The sequence below is a fragment of the Eulemur rufifrons genome, chromosome 10 (genome assembly GCF_041146395.1).
Source record: "Eulemur rufifrons isolate Redbay chromosome 10, OSU_ERuf_1, whole genome shotgun sequence".
NCBI lineage: Eukaryota > Metazoa > Chordata > Mammalia > Primates > Lemuridae > Eulemur > Eulemur rufifrons.
Genome location: NC_090992.1, coordinates 7,067,060 through 7,087,057, shown reverse-complemented (window position 1 = coordinate 7,087,057; position 19,998 = coordinate 7,067,060). Strand labels below are relative to the sequence as shown.

Genomic DNA, 19,998 nt, shown 5'->3' with positions numbered 1-19,998 from the left:
AACTCATAATAATGCAGTCCTTTAGGTCATATTTTCCTTTTACCAGTAGTCACTAATAAATAAAGAAAACTTTACTATTGTTAGAACAAATATACAATATTATATTTTGATGTCTAAGTTGGTATAGAATATGTACACCATTAACATTCTTAAGATCTGAAACGCTAGTCTCATAAACTAACCAAAACTACAATATAGTTTGAATTTAGGAAATTTTTCAAATAGTATTTTAGAATTAGAATTTAAGTAGAGCAAAATTATTTGCTTACTGCAAGTACCGCCAGAAGGCACAATAAACAACTCATTGAGAGTAATGAACTCAAATCTTTACTGACATTTCATCCCTCTATATAGTCGAGCCTGAACCTAAGAATTTATTGAGAAACTGTACCTCTTCCTAGCTTCTAATCAGGGGAGGAAGGGGCAGAGAAGAACCAAAGAAATACTGGCAAACTTCTTAATGTATCACTTTTAGTATACATGTGATGTTTTACACGGTGACTTAAATTACAAATGAACTTCTTCAAATTATGTGCCTGCTTTTTTACCCTTCTGTTTTCTTGTATTAATATCAATTTATAATGTAAAACATTTAGAAATATTTACTGTAAAAGTCAGTTGTCAATTTCAGATTAAAGTAATCAAATATTTAACTGGAGTTAATTAGAGCAAAAAGCACTCAAATTGATTAAAAAAGGAGAATTTTATCAGTCATTCACATGGTTCATTTCTTACCATCTTCATCGTTCTCCTCTTCATCTTCATCCTCTGGTAGTTCTGAATTCTCTTTAGGTTTGTTTTCCTCATCTTCTTCCTGTTTCCTTTTCTGCTCCTCTTTTTTCTTTTTTCTCTTTTCTTTTCTTTTCTCTCTTTTAGCTGCAAGAGCCTGCTTCCTGCTCTCTTCTCTTGACTAAAAATAAAGTAGGTATACCATTTTACCAATAATGTAGTAATTTAAAATAAAGAATGAAATGATATTTTTATTTATGATACATGGGGCTTCCCATGGATGTCACTCTAAAAACACATTTATAAAAGCAACAAAGAAAAAATAAACTAGGCATCATCAAAATTAAAAACTTTTGCACTTCAGAGGCACCACCAAGAAAGTAAAAAGACGACTCACAAAATAGGAAAAATATTTTTGCAAATCATGTATCTGGTAAGGGACTTGTATCTAGAATATATAAAGACATCTTACAACTCACTAAGGAAAAGATAACCCGATTACAATAGACTATGAAAACATCAAGTCACATACCTTAAATATATACACAATTTTTATCACTTATACCTTCTTTTTTTTTTTTGTTTGGAGACAGAGTCTCGCTCTGTTGCCTGGGCTAGAGTGTCATGGTATCAGCCTAGCTCACAGCAACCTCAAACTCCTAGGCTCAAGCAATCTTCTTGCCTCAGCCTCCCAAGTAGCTGGGACTACAGGTATGTGCCACCATGCCCAGCTAATTTTTTCTATTTTTAATAGAGACTGGGTATCACTCTTGCTCAAGCTGCTCTCAAACTCCTGAGCTCAAGCAATCCTTCTGCCTCGGCCTCCCAAGAGTGCTAGAGTTACAAGAGTGAGCCACCATGCCCAGCCAATAAAGTTATTTTTAAAAAATGAAAAAAGCATCTGAACAGACATTTTTCCAAAGAAAATATACAAATGGCCAAAAAGCACATGAAAAGATAGATGTTCAATATCACAAGCCATCAGGGAAAAGCAAATTAAGACCACAATGAGATACCTACTTCGTACCCACTAGAATGGCTATAATCTAAAAGACAGATAATAACAACTATTGGTGAGGATGTGGAGAAACTGACCTTTCATACAATGTGGATAGGAATGGTACAGCCATATAGGAAAACAATCTGGCAATTTCTCAAATGGTTAAATATGGAATTACCCTATGATCCAGTAATTCCATTCCCAGGTATATACCCAAGAGAAATAAAAACATGTTCATACAAAAACTTGTACACTTATATTCATAGCAGCATTTTCATAACTGCCAAAAAGTAGAAACAACCCAGTGTCCATCAACTGATAAGGAAATAAAACAAAGTGTGGTATATCTAAAGAACAGAATATTTTTTGTATTTGGCAATAAAAAGAAATGAAGTAGTGATTTATGCTATAACATGGATAAACTTTGAAAACATTTTGCTAAGTGAAAGAAGCCAGTCACAAAAGACCAAATATTGTATGACACCATTTTTATGAAATGTCTAGAATCAGCAAATCTATAGAGAGAGAAAGTAGATTAGTGGTTACCTAGGATGGAGGGATTGTAGGGAAAGAGGGGCAGGGTTTCTTTTTAGGATAATGAAAATGTTCTAAAATTGATTTGTGGTGACAAATACGCAATTCTGTAAATATACCAAAACCCACTGAGAATTGTATACTTTAAGTGAGTGAACTGTATGGCTTGTGAATTAAATCTCAGTAGAGCTATTAAAAATACATTTATGTGGCACCTGTTTATTTGTATTATAATCTTTACGAAAGACTAACAAATTTCATTGTAAAAATATTAACAAGAGGGTCAGGCATGGTGGCTCGCACCTGTAACCCTGGCACTTTGGGAGGCCTAGGGGGAAGGACTGCTTGAGGCCCGGGGTTTAAGATCAGCCTGAGCAAGAGCAAGAGCAAGACCCCATCTCTGCAAAATTAGAAAAATTAGCCAGGCCTGGAGATGTGAGCCTGTAGTCCCAGCTACTCAGGAGGCTGAGCAAGGAGGATCACTTGAGCCCAGTAGTTTGAGGTTGCAGTGAGCTACGATGAGGCCACTGCACTCCTGCCTGGGCAACAAAAAAAAATTGACAAGAGGCTATTACAGAAATAATTATTTTTCTACTTTATAGAACTTTTAAAGCCACACATTCAGAATTCTCACCACCCTCAAGTTTTGCTAACATCTACTTTAGTTAGCACCAGAAAATATATATATATTTTTTTTCAGATAAGAGCACAGATTTTGAACAATTTCTAAAAAGGAAAATTATTTTCCCACTCACCTTTTCCAGATCAAGTTCCTTTAAAAGAATACTTGCATTCTTATTTGCTTCTGCAGCCTGCTGGTCTTTAGCCTTCACAATCGTCTCAACACATTGGTGACATTTTTTCAACAGTTCCTATAGAAGAAAATGGAATTATATAAATATAGAAATACATAATATAAAAAGGCCAAATAAAATTTGAGCTGATGAGCACACTAAAGTACAGTGATTAAAGCTGAAACAACTGAAAATTCACTAAACCAAATTAAGCTATCCTTTGAGTCCAGTCATGTATCAATCTTTCATCAAAATAAGGTACCATTTCCTAAAAAAGTTGCATGTTCTTAGAAAACCTAGTCAAGCTAATGGTTTAGTAATGAATCTTAGGTGTAGTCACTGTAATTATGACCCATAGTAGGAAGGAAATCTCAAAATAGTTTATCAAAAGCATTATTTGGTCAGGTGTGGTGGCTTACGTCTGTAATCCTAGAACTCTGGTGGGAGGCCGAGGTGGGAGGAATGCTTGAGGTCAGGAATTCAAGACCAGCCTGAGCAAGAGGGAGAGGGAGAACCCATCTCTACTAAAAATAAAAAAATTAGTTGGGTGACTAAAAATAGGAAAAAAAAAAAAATTAATTAGCCAGGCTCGGTGGAACATGCCTGAAGTCCCAGATACTCAGGAAGCTGAGGCAGGAGGGTCCCTTGAGCCCAGGAGTTTGAGGTTGCTGTGAGCTAGGCTGATGCTAGGCACTCTAGCCCGGGCAACAGGGACTCAAAAAAAAAAAAAAGGATTATAACCATCTATTTTGCAAATGGAGAAACAAACTACAGGATGAAAAGGTCAAGTGATCAATCTTTTAGAGCTGCAGTTCCCAATGCCCAGGCTACAGAGCTCCACCACTCTCCCCACCCACCGACTCCCGGTCTGTGGATAAATTGTCTTCCATGAAACTAGTCCCTGATGCCGCCAAAAAGGTTGGGAACCGCTGTTTTAGAGGACAAAAAGAACAAGTTCCTAACTGCACACCTTGGCATATCTTTCCACAAAGAACAAAAATGTGCTTCAATAGCATATATTTTTTTTAAGTTTTAGTTTACTGCCTCTCAGAATTTTTATTTAAAAAACATTTTTTTCAATAGCATATTAAACTTACCTTATCTGTAATAGTTGCTATGTATCTCATGCATTCTATATCAGAAGGGAACTGATTTACTTCCTTCACCAAATATTGAACAACTTTTACATGACCCTGTAAGAAGTACAACAAAGAAAATACACAAAAGAATCCCTTAAAATTTTGCCCATATGCTTAAGAACCTAAAGAGTAAAAAGGTAGATTAATATTTTGAGACAGTTTGCTAAATTTAAAATTAAAATTATGAAAATACCAACAGTGTTCACTTTATAAACAGAAAAATGTAAGTACAACATGCTCAGGAATATATAGTGGACTAAAAGTCATTTCTCCTAGATTTAATCAGTGTACTTCCAACTGAAAGTAGAAAAGTTTTTGTATAAAAATAACATCTCCTAGAATAAATCTACTAATAAGATAAAAATTGATGATATAAAATGAACTTCAGTATAAGAGGGAAATGAGTCCTAAAACAAAGAGGATTTCCTAGATTTCAATGCATTATTTTGGCTCTACCTTACTAAATTAGACAAGGTAGAGGATCACATTTTTCTGAGCCCTATGACTTGAATCTAAATAAAACACTTTCTAAATGCCACTATCAGGGGCAAAATGCTCTGTAATCGATTCTAAACACATCTATTTCTCCTCCTAAGATTCTAAAACATCCTCAAGAATTAGTCTGAACCAAGAAAAGAAGAGTGAAGATCCAAATAAAATTAGAAATGAAAAAGGAGAAATTACAACACAGAAATACAAAAGATCATCAGAGACTGTTATGAACAACTATACACTTAAACACTAGAAAACCTAGAGGAAATGGATGAATTCCTGAAAATTACAACCTCCCAAGATTGAACCAGGAAGAAATAAAACTTCTTAATAGATCAAATATAACAATTAGCAAGATTGAATCAGTAAGAAAAAGTTCTTAGAGTTTTCTAGATACAAGATCATATCATCACCAAACACAATTTTACCTTCTTTTCTCCAATTTGGATGCCCTTTGTTTTTTTTTTCTTGTCTGATTGTCTGGCTAGGACTTCCAGTACTATGTTGAGTAGACATGGTGAAAGTGGGCACCCTTGTCTTGTTCCAGTTCTTAGGGGAAATGCTTTCAACTTTTCTCATTCAGTATGATGTTGGCTGTGGGTTTGTCTTGTATGACTTTTATTATTTTGAGTTTTGTTCTGTCTATGCCAAGTGTTTTAAGGGTTTTAATCATGAAGGGAAGCTGGATTTTATCTAATGTTTTTGCCACATCTATTGAAATGATCATATGGTTTTTGTTTTTAATTCTGTTAATGTGGTGAATCACATTTATTGACATATATATTGAACCTCCTTGCAATCCCTGGGATGAAACCCACTTGATCATGGTGAATTATCCTTTCCATGTGCTATTTGATTTAGTTTGCTAGTATTAATATATTGTTGAGGATTTTTGCATCTATGTTCATCAGAGATATCAGTCTACAGTTTTCTTTTTTTGCTGCATTCTGTCCTGGCTTTGGTATCAGGGTGAAACTGGGTTTACAGAATGAGTTAGGGAGGATTCCCTCCTACTTGATCTTTGGAACAATTTCAGTAGGATTGGCATCAGTTCTTCTTTGTACAAATGGTAGAATTCAGCTGTGAATCCATCTTGTCCTGAGATTTTTTGTTGTTGTTGGGAGAGTTTTTGTTGGGTATTCTTTTTTTGTAAGACAGTCTTGCACTCATACCTAGGCTGGAGTGTGGTGGCATGATTATAGTGCACTACAACCTTAAATGCCTGGGCTCAAGTGATCCTCTTGCCTCAGCCTCCTACGTTAACTGGCACTATAGCTGGCACGACCATGCCTGGCTGATTTTTTAATTTTTTTATTTTTTGTAGAGATGGGGGACTTATTGTGTTGCCCAGGCTGGTCTTGAACTCCTGGCCTCAAGTAATTTTCCTGCCTCAGCAACCCAAAGTTGTAGGATTACAGGCATGAGCCAACCGTGCCTGGCCTCAATATTGTTAAAATTACAATACTGCCAAAAGCAATCTACAGATTCCATGCAATTCCTATCAAAATACCAACATCATTTTTCACAAAATTAGAAAAAACAATTCTAAAATTCATACGAAACCAAAAAAGAGCCCAAATAGCCGAAGCAATCCTAAGCAAAAAGAACAAAACTAGAGGCATCACATTACCTGACTTCAAATTATACCACTAGCGTATAGTAACCAAAACAGCATGGTACTGGCATAAAAGTAGACACACAGATCTATGTAATAGAATAGAGAACCCAGAAATAAAACCATACACCTATAACCAACTGATCTTTGACAAAGCAGACAAAAACATACACTGGGGAAAGGACACACTATTCAATAAATGGTGCTGGGAAAATTGGATAGCTATATGCAGAAGAATGAAACTGGATTCCTATCTTTCACCATACACAAAAACTAATTCAAGATGGATTAAAAACTTAAATGTGAGACCTGAACCAATAAAAATCCTAGAAGAAAACCTAGCAAAAATTCTTCTGGACATTGGCCTAATTTTAGGCCCTAGGCAAAGAATTTATGACTAAGACCCCAAAAGCAAATGCCACAAAAACAAAAATAGACAAATGAGACTTCATTAAACTAAAAAGCTTCTGCACAGCAAAAGAAATAATCAAGAGTAAACAGAGGCCAGGTGTGGTGGCTCACGCCTATAATCCTAGCTCTCTGGGAGGCCGAGGTGGGTGGACTGTTTGAGCTCAGGAGTTCCAGACCAGCCTGAGCAAGAGTGAGACCCTGCCTCTACTAAAAAAAAAAAAAAAAATAGAAATTAGCTGGACAACTAAAAATATATATAGAAAAAGCTAGCCAGGCATGGTGGTGCATGCCTGTAGTCCCAGCTACTCGGGAGGCTGAAGCCACGACACTTTAGCCCAGGCAAAAGAGCAAGACTGCCTCAAAAAAAAAAAAAAAAAGAGTAAACAGACAACCTAGAGAATGGGAGAAAATATTTGCAAACTATGTATCTAACAAAGGGCTAATATCCAGAATCTATAAGGAACTCAAGCAACTCAGCAACAACAACAAAAAACAAACAACCTCATTAAAAAGTGGGCAAATGACATGAACAGGCATTTTTCAAAAGAAGATATACAAGTGCCCAACAAACATATGAAAAAAATGCTCAAAATCACTAATCATCAGAGAAATGCAAATTAAAACCACAAGGCACCATCTTACTTCAATTAGAATGGCCATTATTAAAAAGTCAAAAAAACAGCGACTTTGGTTTTGATGTTGGCATGGATGTGGGGAAATGGGAACATTTATACACCATTGGTGAGAATGTAAACCAGTACAACCTCTGTGGAGATCAGTATGGAGATTTCTCAAAGAACTGAAAAGTAGATCTACCATTCAATCCTATAATCCCACAACTAGATATCTACCCAGAGGAAAAGAAATCATTATATCAAAAAGATACCTGTACTCATATTTTTATCACAGCACAATTCACAATTGCAAAGATATGGAATCAACCTAGGTGTCCATCAACTGATTAGTGAATAAAGAAAATGTAGATATATACCATGGATTTCTACTCAGCGATAAGAAAGAATGAAATAATGTCTTTTGTAGCAACTTAAGATGGAATTGGAAGCCATTATCCTAAATGAAGTAACTCAAGAACAGAAAAATAAATACTGCATGTTCGCATTTATAAGTGGAAGCTAAACTATGGCTAGACAAGGACACACAAAGTGGTATAATGGACACTGAAGACTCAAAAGGGGGCAGGGTGAGAGGAGGTGAGGTATAAAAAATTACCTATGGGGTACATGTTCACTATTCAGGTGATGGGTACACTGAAAGCCCAGATTTCATCACTATATAATATAAACATGTGACAGAATTCTACTTTTACCCCCTAAATCTATTAAAATTATACTGACACAATTAAAAATAAAAGAATTAGTCTGATGGAGATAAAAATCAGAAAAGTGGTGCCTCTAGAGCAGGGAATTGACTGAGAACAGGCATGAGGGAACCTTCTATGGTGATAGAAGTATTTTGTATCTTTATGGGACGTGGATTATATGTATGTATACAGTTATTAAAACTCATTAAATCATGCACCTTAAGATTCATGCATTTCCTTATATGTAAATTATACTTCAATTAAAAGAAAAAAATTTAAGAATTAAGTTTAGAAAATATTTTAAGACATATAACTTACATTGCTCTCGTAGCTATTTAGTGACCACCTAGTATGTGTCTGACACTGTGCTAAACAACTGGGCATATAAACAGTGCTGAAAAAAATGGTCATGACTCTTAGTCCTCATGGAAATTCTAGTCTTGTTGGCGAGATAGATATTTAAAAGGGTTTGAATATGTAATTACAAACTAGGATAAGGAAAATAAAAATTCAACTATAAAAGAGAACTACAGGGACCTTTTACAGATTGATTGTTAGGGAAAGACTTCCTAAGAAGTTACATTTAAAATGGGAGCTAAAGAATGAGTAGAGAGGTGAGCCAAGAGAAGAGTAGGGGAAAACATTTCAGGAAAAGAAAACCAGTGAGCAAAGGCCCTAAGGCAGTTCAGTGCATTCTAGGCCAGTGACTAGAGTATGTAGTAGAGCAAAGGGGGTGGCAGCATGAATGATTGGTCTGGGGAGGTTGCAGGGTTTTGTAGACCTTGTTGAGTAGTTTATAGTTTATCATAATTGCAATGGAAAGGCTTCTTGAAATATAGCAGATAAATGAGCCTTAATAAATATAGGAGGTATGATAAGTTTTTATGAGTCCACTCCTTTTTGTTCCTCATTAGGTAAAGGAAACATTCATCTACATAAAACATCTTTCCTGAAATCTCATGTTTTATGTACAACAACACAACAAATAGTCAAGACACCAAGTGATTTAACAAAGTTGCTTATAGTGAACTCCCACATAGCTCTTAGATTTAGCCACAAAAGAATTTTGGAAAGATAGCAGTGATTTTTATATGGAAATATACTCAATTCTTTAAAATCAATGTATCTTTCTCACATGGTTTCAACTTAGAATTGGCTTAAAGTTATAATTTTACCTTTCCCTACCCCCCCATATTAAATTACCTTGCGAAATGCTGACATAAGGGGTGTGATTTTCCGGTTATCTGCTGCATCTACATCAGCACCTGCTTGCACTAGCAATTGTACTACATCAAAATGACCACCATTGGATGCCAGCCAAAGTGGTGTATTTCCCTTCTTGTTACGAACATCAATGTGGGCTCCCCTATAAACAAAGAATGTTAATATAGTTTGTTTCCATAAGAGACTCACTTCTTCTAGTTTCCTCTGTCACCTTTTATCTTTTACAAAATAACATGCAAATAATATTTCTTTAAAATGTCAATAAAAATAATTTTATTAACTTTAAAGGCTCTGAAAAGTGAAAGGAACCATAGGAAGTTCTATATATAGTAATAGAAAATTACTCACCTATGAATCAGGAGCTCACAAAATTTGTAGTGACCTTTGTCTGCTGCTATTGTTAAAGCAGTATCTCTTGAGGAAGGCACAGGCGGGGCATTGACATCTGCTCCTTTATCAAGGAGAACTCTTCCAACCTCCGCATATCCTCCAGAAGCAGCTTCCATCAAGGGGGTAAGACCAGTCTGTTCAAACCAATAAATTATGCAACTAATTTACATAATTTCTTTAAAAGATTAATTAACTTTTAAGAGGATTCTAGGTTAGGCACAGTGGCTCATGCCTGTAATCCCAGAATTTTAGGAGGCTGAGGTGGGAGGATTACTTGAGACCAGGAGTTTAAGACCAGCCTGAGCAACATAGCAAGACTCCATCTCTACAACAAAATAGAAAAATTAGCTGGGCATGGTGGCGTGCACCTGTAGTCTCAGCTATTCAAGAGGCTGAGGCAGGAGGATCATTTGAGTCCAGGAATTTGAGGTTCAGTGAGCTATGATCACACCTCTAACCTTATGCCCAGGCAACAAAGTGAGACCCTGTCTTAAAAACAAAAAGAAGATTCTAGTTCTGATTTGCTCTTAGAGCTAAGCAGTAAGTGTCCATCAATGGATGAATGGATAAAGAAATTGTGGTACATATACACAATGAAATATTATTCAGCCATTAAAAAAATGAAATCCTGTCATTTTCAGCAACATGGATGGAACTGGAGAACATTATGTTAAGTGAAATAAGCCAAGCACAGGAAGACAAATCTCACCTGTTCTCACTCATATGTGGAAACTAAATATTAAAACAATTGATCTCATGTAGACAGAGAGTAGAATGATGGTTACCAGAGGCTGGGAAAGGTAGTGGGGAGTGGGATAAAGTGGGGGATGGTTAATGGGTGCAAAAATATAGTTATCATTAGACAGAATGAATAATATTTGATAGCACAACAAAGTGATTATAGTCAATAAGTTATGGTATATTTTAAAATAACTAAAAGAGTGGAATTGTAATGTTCCTAACACAAAGAAATGATAAATGCTTAAGGTGACAGATACCCCAATTACCCTAATTTGATTAATACACATTGTACGCCTGTATCAAAATCAGATGTACCCTATAAATTTATATAACTATTATTTACCCATAACAATTAAAAATTAAAAAAAGAGCTAAGCAATATTCAGTCTTGAATTTTACTAAACAGCAAGTGAAAATTGTTAGATTCAGTTAGAAATGCTAGAATGAACTCACTTATACTACCACCTCATGCTAAAAGAAAAAGAAACAATTTCATAACTTCAATACTTGTATAAATGTACTCAGAAAATAACTTCTTCATACAATGAAGAGATATAATATAGATTTCTCTAGGATTTTCAATGGATAAGTGTGCCATAGTGAATATCTGTACTAGAAATAGACAAACTGAATGGCAAGAAAGACTAATTTCTCTTTGTGTGATAAAGAATCCAAGAGAATATTATATCACCTCTATTCTAAGATTAAAAGAATGTAAATGTTGCATTAAACTTTAAGAAATATAACTAAGGAAATTCAAGGAGAAAATTTCCATTCAAACCTTTCCAATTTGAAATGACCACCAAATCGGCTGTTGGCTGATTATAATCCACGTAAGCTACATTTTTCTAGTGTTCTAAATATCTAACAGTTCTAAGCAAAGACATTCAAATCACTGACATACTAACTCCTATTTTCTAAATGCCAAATAGTCATGAAACTGTCAGAATCTGTCACGGTCAGATTAGATTTTAGCTGTCCTAATTTTGTAATCTATGAACTAATTTTTTGCTTGGGGTTTTTGCCAATAGTAAGCACATGCCTCATTAAAGAAGTTCTTTAAAAATCTACATTATAAGACTAATACGAAATAATCTTACTACATTCAAAAGTTGCAAACTGCAATGAATGGTGATAGAATGTCACCAATGACTATATAGCATAATTCCCCAGTCCTGCCTTGAGGTTAAGGTTATCAGTTCTAACTTATGACAATTTAAAATATTACATTCAATTTGAGTTAAAATGCCATGTTCTTTCTCCTAGAAATATATCTGAAATAGTTGACAAGTTATAAAATGCTTACCTTTGCCCTATGTTCAACATTGGCTTTTCGGTCCAGAAGCAAACTCACTACTTCTGCTCGGCCTTGGAAACAGGCCAGGGTGAGAGCTGTGTTCCGATTGGTCTCTATCTGGGCGTTAATATCTGAACCCATATCAAGCAGCAGTTTCACTGCAGGAACATGTCCATTCATTGCAGCCAACATCAGGGGAGAAATGCCTAGTTTACTCCCAGTCCTAAGGGGGGAAATGTGCTTAGAAAATTAAAATAATATGTTGCCTATTATTTTTAAAAAGCATTAAAGATGAAAACATTTCACTAAAAAGAAGGGTTTGTAACACCAATGAATAGATTTTGTTTAGACCAATAACAAAGAATTCCTATTCTTTATTATTTTAAATCTCTTTAAATATTATTTATATTTTAAAAATCAAAATTTAAAACATAATCCCTATTTAGAGATTTCCAACTATATATTAATATGACATTTCTAACTATACATAACACAGTACTTTTTGAAATGAGACCTCTTTAAAAGCAGCCACATTACTAAAATCAGCTGGTATTACTTATAAGAACATTATAGGAATAATTGTTGGCTTTGCAACTTTAGTACTATCTGAATTTAAAATGGTATCTGTATAAACATTTAAAGGGTAGAAACTTAACTGTAAGGTAGTAACTTAATAATCATGAATAATAAAATGAACAGGTGATACCTTGAATTAATTTCTGCCCCAGCATTAAGCAGAATCTTAATGATATTAACATATCCTCCAGAGGCTGCTAGACTCAGCGGTGTATAATCAGACACGTTCCTATGTTCTTTATTTGCACCTCGAGCCAGCAGCAAGTCTACCACCTACAAAATAAAATATGAACAGAGAAAGAGTTTACACCAAGGGTTCAGCTTATAAAGGAAGCACAAAGAAATGGGACATACAACTTCCTTGTCTAAATATCTGACTTTTTAATTACACTTCATCAGTCCATAAATATTAAAATGTCAGCACTAGAGAAATAGATTCAATTTAATATCAAGAAATTTAGAACTCTGAAATCCCAATTATATTGAAATAACAAGATGTTACCCTTTCTATAGGTCAATTATTGGGCAATGAATTTGCATTTCACATGCATTAGAATTATGGTTCATTCAACTTCACTAAATGTTAGGATAAAGGGAATTTTTATTTGGCCATAAGGACAAGAAACAGATTCCTTAAAACAGCATTTATATTCCAATTAAACTTAACAAAAGTATCCCATTCCTCATAAAGTATATGGAACGTGTCAAAACGTGCAAATTTTACTCAGGCAGCTAAAATATTAAGTATGTGTGCATTTTAAAATACAAGTAAAACATTTACAAAATGAAAATTAAATTAACAGACCTCCTGACGGCCACCAGAACATGCCAACGAAAGTGGAGTATCCTTAGTTCGTTCAGACTGTGCTTCTATATCTCCACCTTTATCCAACAGGATTTCAACAACTCCAACATGTCCTGCTGTTGCTGCCAGGATCAGTGGTGTGAAACCTAAATCAGAAAACAAAAATCTTTGATTCTAATCGTTGTTCTAAAATATTAAGAGGAAAAAAAAAAAAAAGAAAAAAAAAAGAAAACAAAAATCTCAAACAAATTTATTTTGTATTTATTTTAAAGCCACTGTTTTCAATTCTCTATTATGTTAAAAAAAAAACAAAAAACTTCGGGGCAGTTACTGATTGATATTTAACATAAAACTGCTCTAAACCCCAAGTTGTTAGTGACAAAAACATATAAATACCTGATAAAAAAGAAATGCTAAGACAATAAAAACTATTATATTTATAATGAACTTTGATGTCTCTGAACAAACTACCGTTGAATTAAGGAGAAGGGCAACCGCAACTTGTTCTACTTCGCTAATAATCTATTATCTATTTTTTGAATTTTTGGAGAATTATTTGGGTCTGCAGATTAATGAATTCTGATATTCCTAATTGAAATATGCTTATCTTTCTTATCACTGAGATGGTCTAAGAACTATTCATTGGTAGTGAAAAACCTACAATTGTTTTCTGATGTATCCACACTCAGATTTCATTTCTGACTGACATTTCTTACCTTTTTTGTCTCTGTGCTCAATTTTGGCATCCCGTGCAATGAGTACGGATACAAGTTCTTCATGGCCACCTGCACAAGCTAGTGTTAATGCTGTGTCATGATTGCTCTCAGTCTAGAAGAAGAAAAAAATAAGTTAGTTTTTTTTTTTAACAAAAGCATTATCAATTGAAGAGCAAATAATATTTCTTTTCACAATGACTTTACAATGATAATTTTCCTTTCCACAGGAAATCAGAATGTGCAAAGTAAGTTTAAATAAAGCAATCTACTCACATGTGCATCAATGTCAACTGAAGGATACACAGGGGGCACAGATTGGGAAGCCACATTGCCTGGAGTCTGTGAACAGGGTTCAGGTGTAAGACACTCTGTGGTCTGAGAGGAACTGTTTGAACCAGTGGGCACTCTGCTACTCACAGCTGAAAAACAATATTCATATTGCTAAATTCCACTTAAAACAGTAAGGTCATTTGTACATAGAAAAACACAGAAAACAGAAATTTCCATAACAGTAATATATAATAGTAGTTAAATCATAAGCTTTGGAATTAAATAGACCTACAATTGAATACTACTTTCAACACTAATTTTCTGATCTTGGGCAAGTAACTTCTCTGGGCCTCAATTTTCCTTATATGAAGAATGGGGATAATAATAGTCACCTGCCTTGCAAGGCTGTTGGAAAGATCACTTGAGATAATGCAGGTAAAATACTTAACACAGCTGCTGATACTTAGTGCACATACAATAAATGGGTAGCTTTTTACAACGTCAACAGGGAGAAAAGAGTTTCTAATAAAAAAATAAAAGGAGTTTTATATCTTAGTTTGTAAAAGCCAATTAAATAAAAATATCCTGTGGACAATGCAAAAAAAAAGGAGGAGAAATAGGGGAACGGGAACAAGTTAAAATATTTCTCATATAAATAGCAGGGAGTATGTGTTTTTAAAATTCAATCTTTATTTTGAAAATTTGCTAAAATAAATCAATGTCTGAAAGTCCAAATATTTTTAAAATGAACATCAAGCTCTACTTGGGATCTCAAAATTTGGTGACTGAATTAATTGAAATCACATATTTTATATCTCTAAGTATTTCTTTCTTTTCAGAGACAAAGTCTCACTCTATCACCCAGGCTGAGGTGCCGTGGTGCAATCATAGCTCACTACAGCCTTGCACTCCTAGGCTCAAGTGATCCTCCCACCTCAGCCTCCCGAGTACCTGGGATTATATGCCTGGCAAATCTCTAAATATTTCTTATGTTTCATAAGAGATAAAGTTTGACTTACAAAGGGGGAAATAGGACTTATCTCAGAGGGATATTGGGAGCAGTCCAGGAAATACTATATATAAAGCATTTAACATAGTGTTTGGCACATAGATATACTCAATAAATGTTATTATCAGATATTTTATAGCACTTTAAGTACTATTATTCACTGTATTAAAAGATAAAAACATCACTATCCACTCAACAAACAAAAAACTCAGAAAAAACATATAATCATTAATAATATACAGAAAGTTAACAAAGCTTCAATGATGGCAATAACGTTATATTTACACCCAGACTAAAAGTCAATCAAAAATACACAAGATTTATAGAAAACATAAGCATTTTAAGTGTTAGAAAATGTTTTCTCTGTAGAATTCTGATATCACTAGATCCCATTCAAAGATACTGTTCACAAGTATGAATGACTCAGTTTAGTATGTTATAATTTAAATAATTTAGCAAAGTTTAAGATGCCTGTATATGTTTCTACATAAGATATCCCACCCTCCTCCTCACCAATATGTATAACCATCTTGACAATAAAAATTTCCTGTAGCTTCTGTCATCACACAAATAACATAATTTATTCAGTTACAAATAGGAATGATTATCATGTTTGTTTCACCATAAGAATATACAAAATGGAATCAAAGCTTAAAAATGTTTGTCATTCAATAAATTAAAAGCATATAGTATTTTGTTATACCTCCTCCATGCAGCTGATATGTTTAAAAAACGGCTCAAAAAAACAAAATACTAAAGATCGATATATTGTAGAACCTTTCTAATAGGAAGACTTTAAGAGTAGTCCCATAATTATTAACATATACCTTAGTAAAGAATTACTTTTCTATCATTATTTAATTTATTCATGTTATCTTTTTTTATGACAAAAACCAGATATTTTTAAAATTTTAAAAAGTTGCATAGAGTGTTATGCAAGAATATGATGCTGTAAGAGACTTCTTTGGAGAGTTGGCTTTTAAAAAATACTTTTGTGCATTTAGCAGCTCTGTTACCAAAAATGTGTTATTATCAATTACTGCACATTTTTGTATTACATTATCCTAGAAGCATTTTTTTCTCCCTATAATAATGACAATAAGAAACAACCCATAGAAAGTGACTTTAACAGGATTAATTACAAATTAAAAGTTACAAAAATAAAACTAAAAAGTAGCAAGTGATTTAAAAGGTACATGTGAAATAAAGGTTGTATTAAGAGAAAATTATACCAGGATTATAACATTTTCAAAAATTCTAAAACATTTCCTACTTTTGAATGAAATATCTCTAAAAATGATTAATACAAACTGCTATCACCAAGGTCAATATGTAATTCAAATTAAATTTATACACTATCCTAAAATGAGGTAATAGAAGAACTAGGTGTAATATTCTACTTGATTCTTTATGAAATTGAAGATAGTTTTATAGGCAATATGGAAGAAAATAATAAATCTTATTATAAAATTTTCACTGATACTAAGTATACATAAAATATATTGTGAGGTTTTAATAAATTTAATGGCTATAAATTGCTCTTTGTAATAGTAACTTTATTAAATAGTTTCATGTAAATAAAAACCTACACATAAAATATTAACATTAGAGAAAATGATTAAAGACATTTTATTGTAAATTCCTTCAAGATAAGAGGATTTTCTATTTATTCTTTTTTTTTTTTTTTTTTTGAGACAGAGTCTCGCTCTGTTGCCGGACTAGAGTGAGTGCCGTGGCGTCAGCCTAGCTCACAGCAACCTCAAACTCCTGGGCTCAAGTGATCCTCCTGCCTCAGCCTCCTGAGTAGCTGGGACTACAGGCATGCACCACCATGCCCGGCTAATTTTTTCTATATATATTTTTAGTTGGCCAGATAATTTCTTTCTATTTTTAGTAGAGACGGGGGTCTCACTCTTGCTCAGGCTGGTCTCGAACTCCTGACCTTGAGTGATCCACCCGCCTCGGCCTCCCAGAGTGCTAGGATTACAGGCGTGAGCCACTGCGCCCGGCCTAATTATTTATTCTTAAACCTACATTGACTACCACAGTTACTTAAAAGCAAGATACTTTAAAATTGAAATTTGTTTTAAGAGAGCCTTATTAAGGTATCAACAATAGTAACAATGCACTAAAAAGTGAAAAAACTATATTAAAACTTCCATGTACATCAAATCTTAATATAAAAATAAGGCAACTATTACTTAATAGAATTTAGAAGTCTGAGCAAATAACACTATCTTTAAGCTAAATCAGAACTTTAAGCTGAAACAGATGCATTCTTATTACATCTAAGATTCTTAATCCTAGTTGAACTAAGTTTGAATCTTGGCACTTACTCACAACTTAATTTCCCTAAGCATTAGTTTTTCAACAGGAAACCAGAGGTGGGAAAAGGACCTATTTTATAGGATTATTATAAATAGCCCATGAGATAATATATATAAAGCACATAGCACAGAGTTTGGTGCATGGTAAGTGCTTAATAAATGTAAATAGATTGATATTTGTGAATTTGTAACCAATGTTCTTTTTACATTAGAAATGAAATTTTTATTAAATGTTTCTAGAACTGTTCAATGGTGAAAGCTATTTTGAATTTCTTTAAATTGCTTTAAGTTTCCACATTCAAACTTTGAGAATCACTTGCTACTATAGTATTACCTGTTATAAGCCCAACACTCACTTTCAGAGGAAAAGAACTTGAAGAACCATGCTCCTAATCAAGAGCTTATATATATTCCGTCTGGGACTATACCAAGTACGACACACATAAGACTACACAGTAAAATGCAAAGTTAGTTAGCTAGTCAAGTCACAACATTAATAAATTATGTATATAACCAACTCATTATCACAATATTTTGAGAGAACAGCAATAAAGAAAAAATACTTACTCTTATATTTAAGAGTGAAATTTACTGCTATTATATATACATATTCTCTAAAGTAAAATTTTAAGGTGTACAGTATTCTCTCCTTTATTAAATATGAGGGGTGAGAACTAGATTTAATTTAGGTAAAATTAATTATATCTTTGGCCCGCTCTATAATCTTATCAAAATATATTAATATATTTTACAATTGTAGAATTAGGTAGTAACCTAATTCACCCTAATTTTTTCTACCTTCAATTAAGAAAGTTAAGAAAAACTTGGACTTAGAAAAAAAATATTTTTAAATTTTAAGTAAGACAGGTCATCCATTATGACCTGATAAAGAAAATACAATTATTGCCATGTATTTAAAAACAGATAACCTCCATAAAAATGAAAATTTTTATATGAAGATAATTTTTGTACTTATGGCTGATTTAAAAGTTAAAAACTTATTAATAAAAGAATATTTTATAATGTGGTAGCCATTAATGTCTAACACAAATTAAATTTTGTTTATATTAATATTATATATAATTAAAAGATTTTCTAAGCCAATTTTTTTAAAGTTTCATGTGAAATTTATAAAAGACCAATTTAACAAATAACTTCAGTAATACAGATAAAATTTCACTTTCCATATAAGAACCATCTGTAAATACGACCATAAAGTTAACACCTTCAAGTTCCCGTTAGAGTTCTTTTTATATTCCTTAAAAAAAAAAAAAGTTCTGAGTTATAACATAACTGAATAGATCAGTAATAGGAGTTTCTACAAACTACATACTTAATTCGGAACATTACAATGCTAGTTACAGAACCCTAAGTCTTAAAAATGTTATTCCTAGTTTACCAGTTTCATCATTATTCATAAACATACTTCACACTCCAAAATCTATTTTTACTCAGATTAGAAATTAGAACTATAAATCAACTATAAGAGTTTATTCATAATTTATAACAATTTTCAATGCTAATGATACAAATTAATTTAAGTGGCTATTGGCTGAAGATATAATAACCCAAATTAAAGAATAAAGAGCCTAGCTCCTTAAAACATTTCCCAGCATTTTAATTTGTTTTAAGGAAACTAAGACATTCCTCCTCTGCACAATGATACCTATTATATATCAGAGGATCCTCAAAGGCAATAGCACAATTCTATAATCATTGAAGTCATATACAGGCCCAACAAAATTTCTGATTGAAGTAATCTTATTCCACATTTTAAAGGATTCAGTAAAGATTAGGAAGACTAAAGGCTCACAAAGAAGAAAGGAAACTGAGATAGCATAATTGGGATGGGAGGAGGGGAGGAGAATATGACAAGAGGAAACAGACAACAGTAAGGAAAAAAATGTTGCAATCAAGAGACAGAGGACTGGCCTGCCTTTGAATATCACTCCAGCTACATCTTAGTTCTTGGTCTTCATCCACTGTCAACAGCCATTCTGGCTGCATTTCTGAACTGGGCTCTCATGGAGGTGATACATTCACCAGCCATCTTTAGGAAGGTAAATGATTAATTGCACTGTTTTCCCACTGCTGCAAGGACAATGAAAGGGAAAGTAAACTTGTGCACCTCAGTTCATATCTAGATGTAATTTTCCACACAATAATAAACAAAAACATATACTTTTAAGGTTATCAGGCCTTTCTTTTTTTCTTTTCATGTGTGGGTATGTGTTTGGTGAGTCTGGATGCTTTCATCAAGAGTCAATATAAAAATCCCAGTCTTCAAATCATCAAGCGATGATAACCACAAATCTAATAACATAGAATGCTTACTTTTCTCTGAACGATCCATTTAATTAGAAACATTTAAATTGATCTAATTGAAATTATAAAGAAAAAGTAATGTGATTTAAAATTATGATTTCCAAACATGAAAATCACCAGCAGGAAAATTTAATGTATGATCTTATGTAAATATCTACAAAGCCTACAAAGAAATTCCACTTTGAGATTGCCTATCCAAGACACAACACAGGGTGGTTTTGATACCACAGGTCTAAAATAAAGGATTAGGGCAACTTTATTTCTTTGCCTTTACAATGTGACA

At 33.4% G+C, this 19,998-nt stretch overlaps 1 protein-coding gene across 2 annotated transcripts in view; it reads right to left on the bottom strand.

Moving 5' to 3' along the window:
* ANKHD1 (ankyrin repeat and KH domain containing 1) overlaps positions 1 to 19,998 on the bottom strand; it is a 123,288-nt gene that overhangs the window by 11,923 nt on the left and 91,367 nt on the right. For both annotated transcript variants that reach the window (XM_069483735.1, XM_069483733.1), the window contains 10 exons: positions 14,058 to 14,203; positions 13,785 to 13,896; positions 13,069 to 13,214; positions 12,394 to 12,536; positions 11,697 to 11,910; positions 9,608 to 9,783; positions 9,239 to 9,401; positions 4,155 to 4,250; positions 3,019 to 3,135; positions 736 to 910 (listed from right to left, as the gene is read on the bottom strand). In XM_069483735.1, coding sequence (XP_069339836.1) covers positions 736 to 910; positions 3,019 to 3,135; positions 4,155 to 4,250; positions 9,239 to 9,401; positions 9,608 to 9,783; positions 11,697 to 11,910; positions 12,394 to 12,536; positions 13,069 to 13,214; positions 13,785 to 13,896; positions 14,058 to 14,203 — 1,488 coding nt within the window. The remainder of the gene's footprint in view (positions 1 to 735; positions 911 to 3,018; positions 3,136 to 4,154; positions 4,251 to 9,238; positions 9,402 to 9,607; positions 9,784 to 11,696; positions 11,911 to 12,393; positions 12,537 to 13,068; positions 13,215 to 13,784; positions 13,897 to 14,057; positions 14,204 to 19,998) is intronic.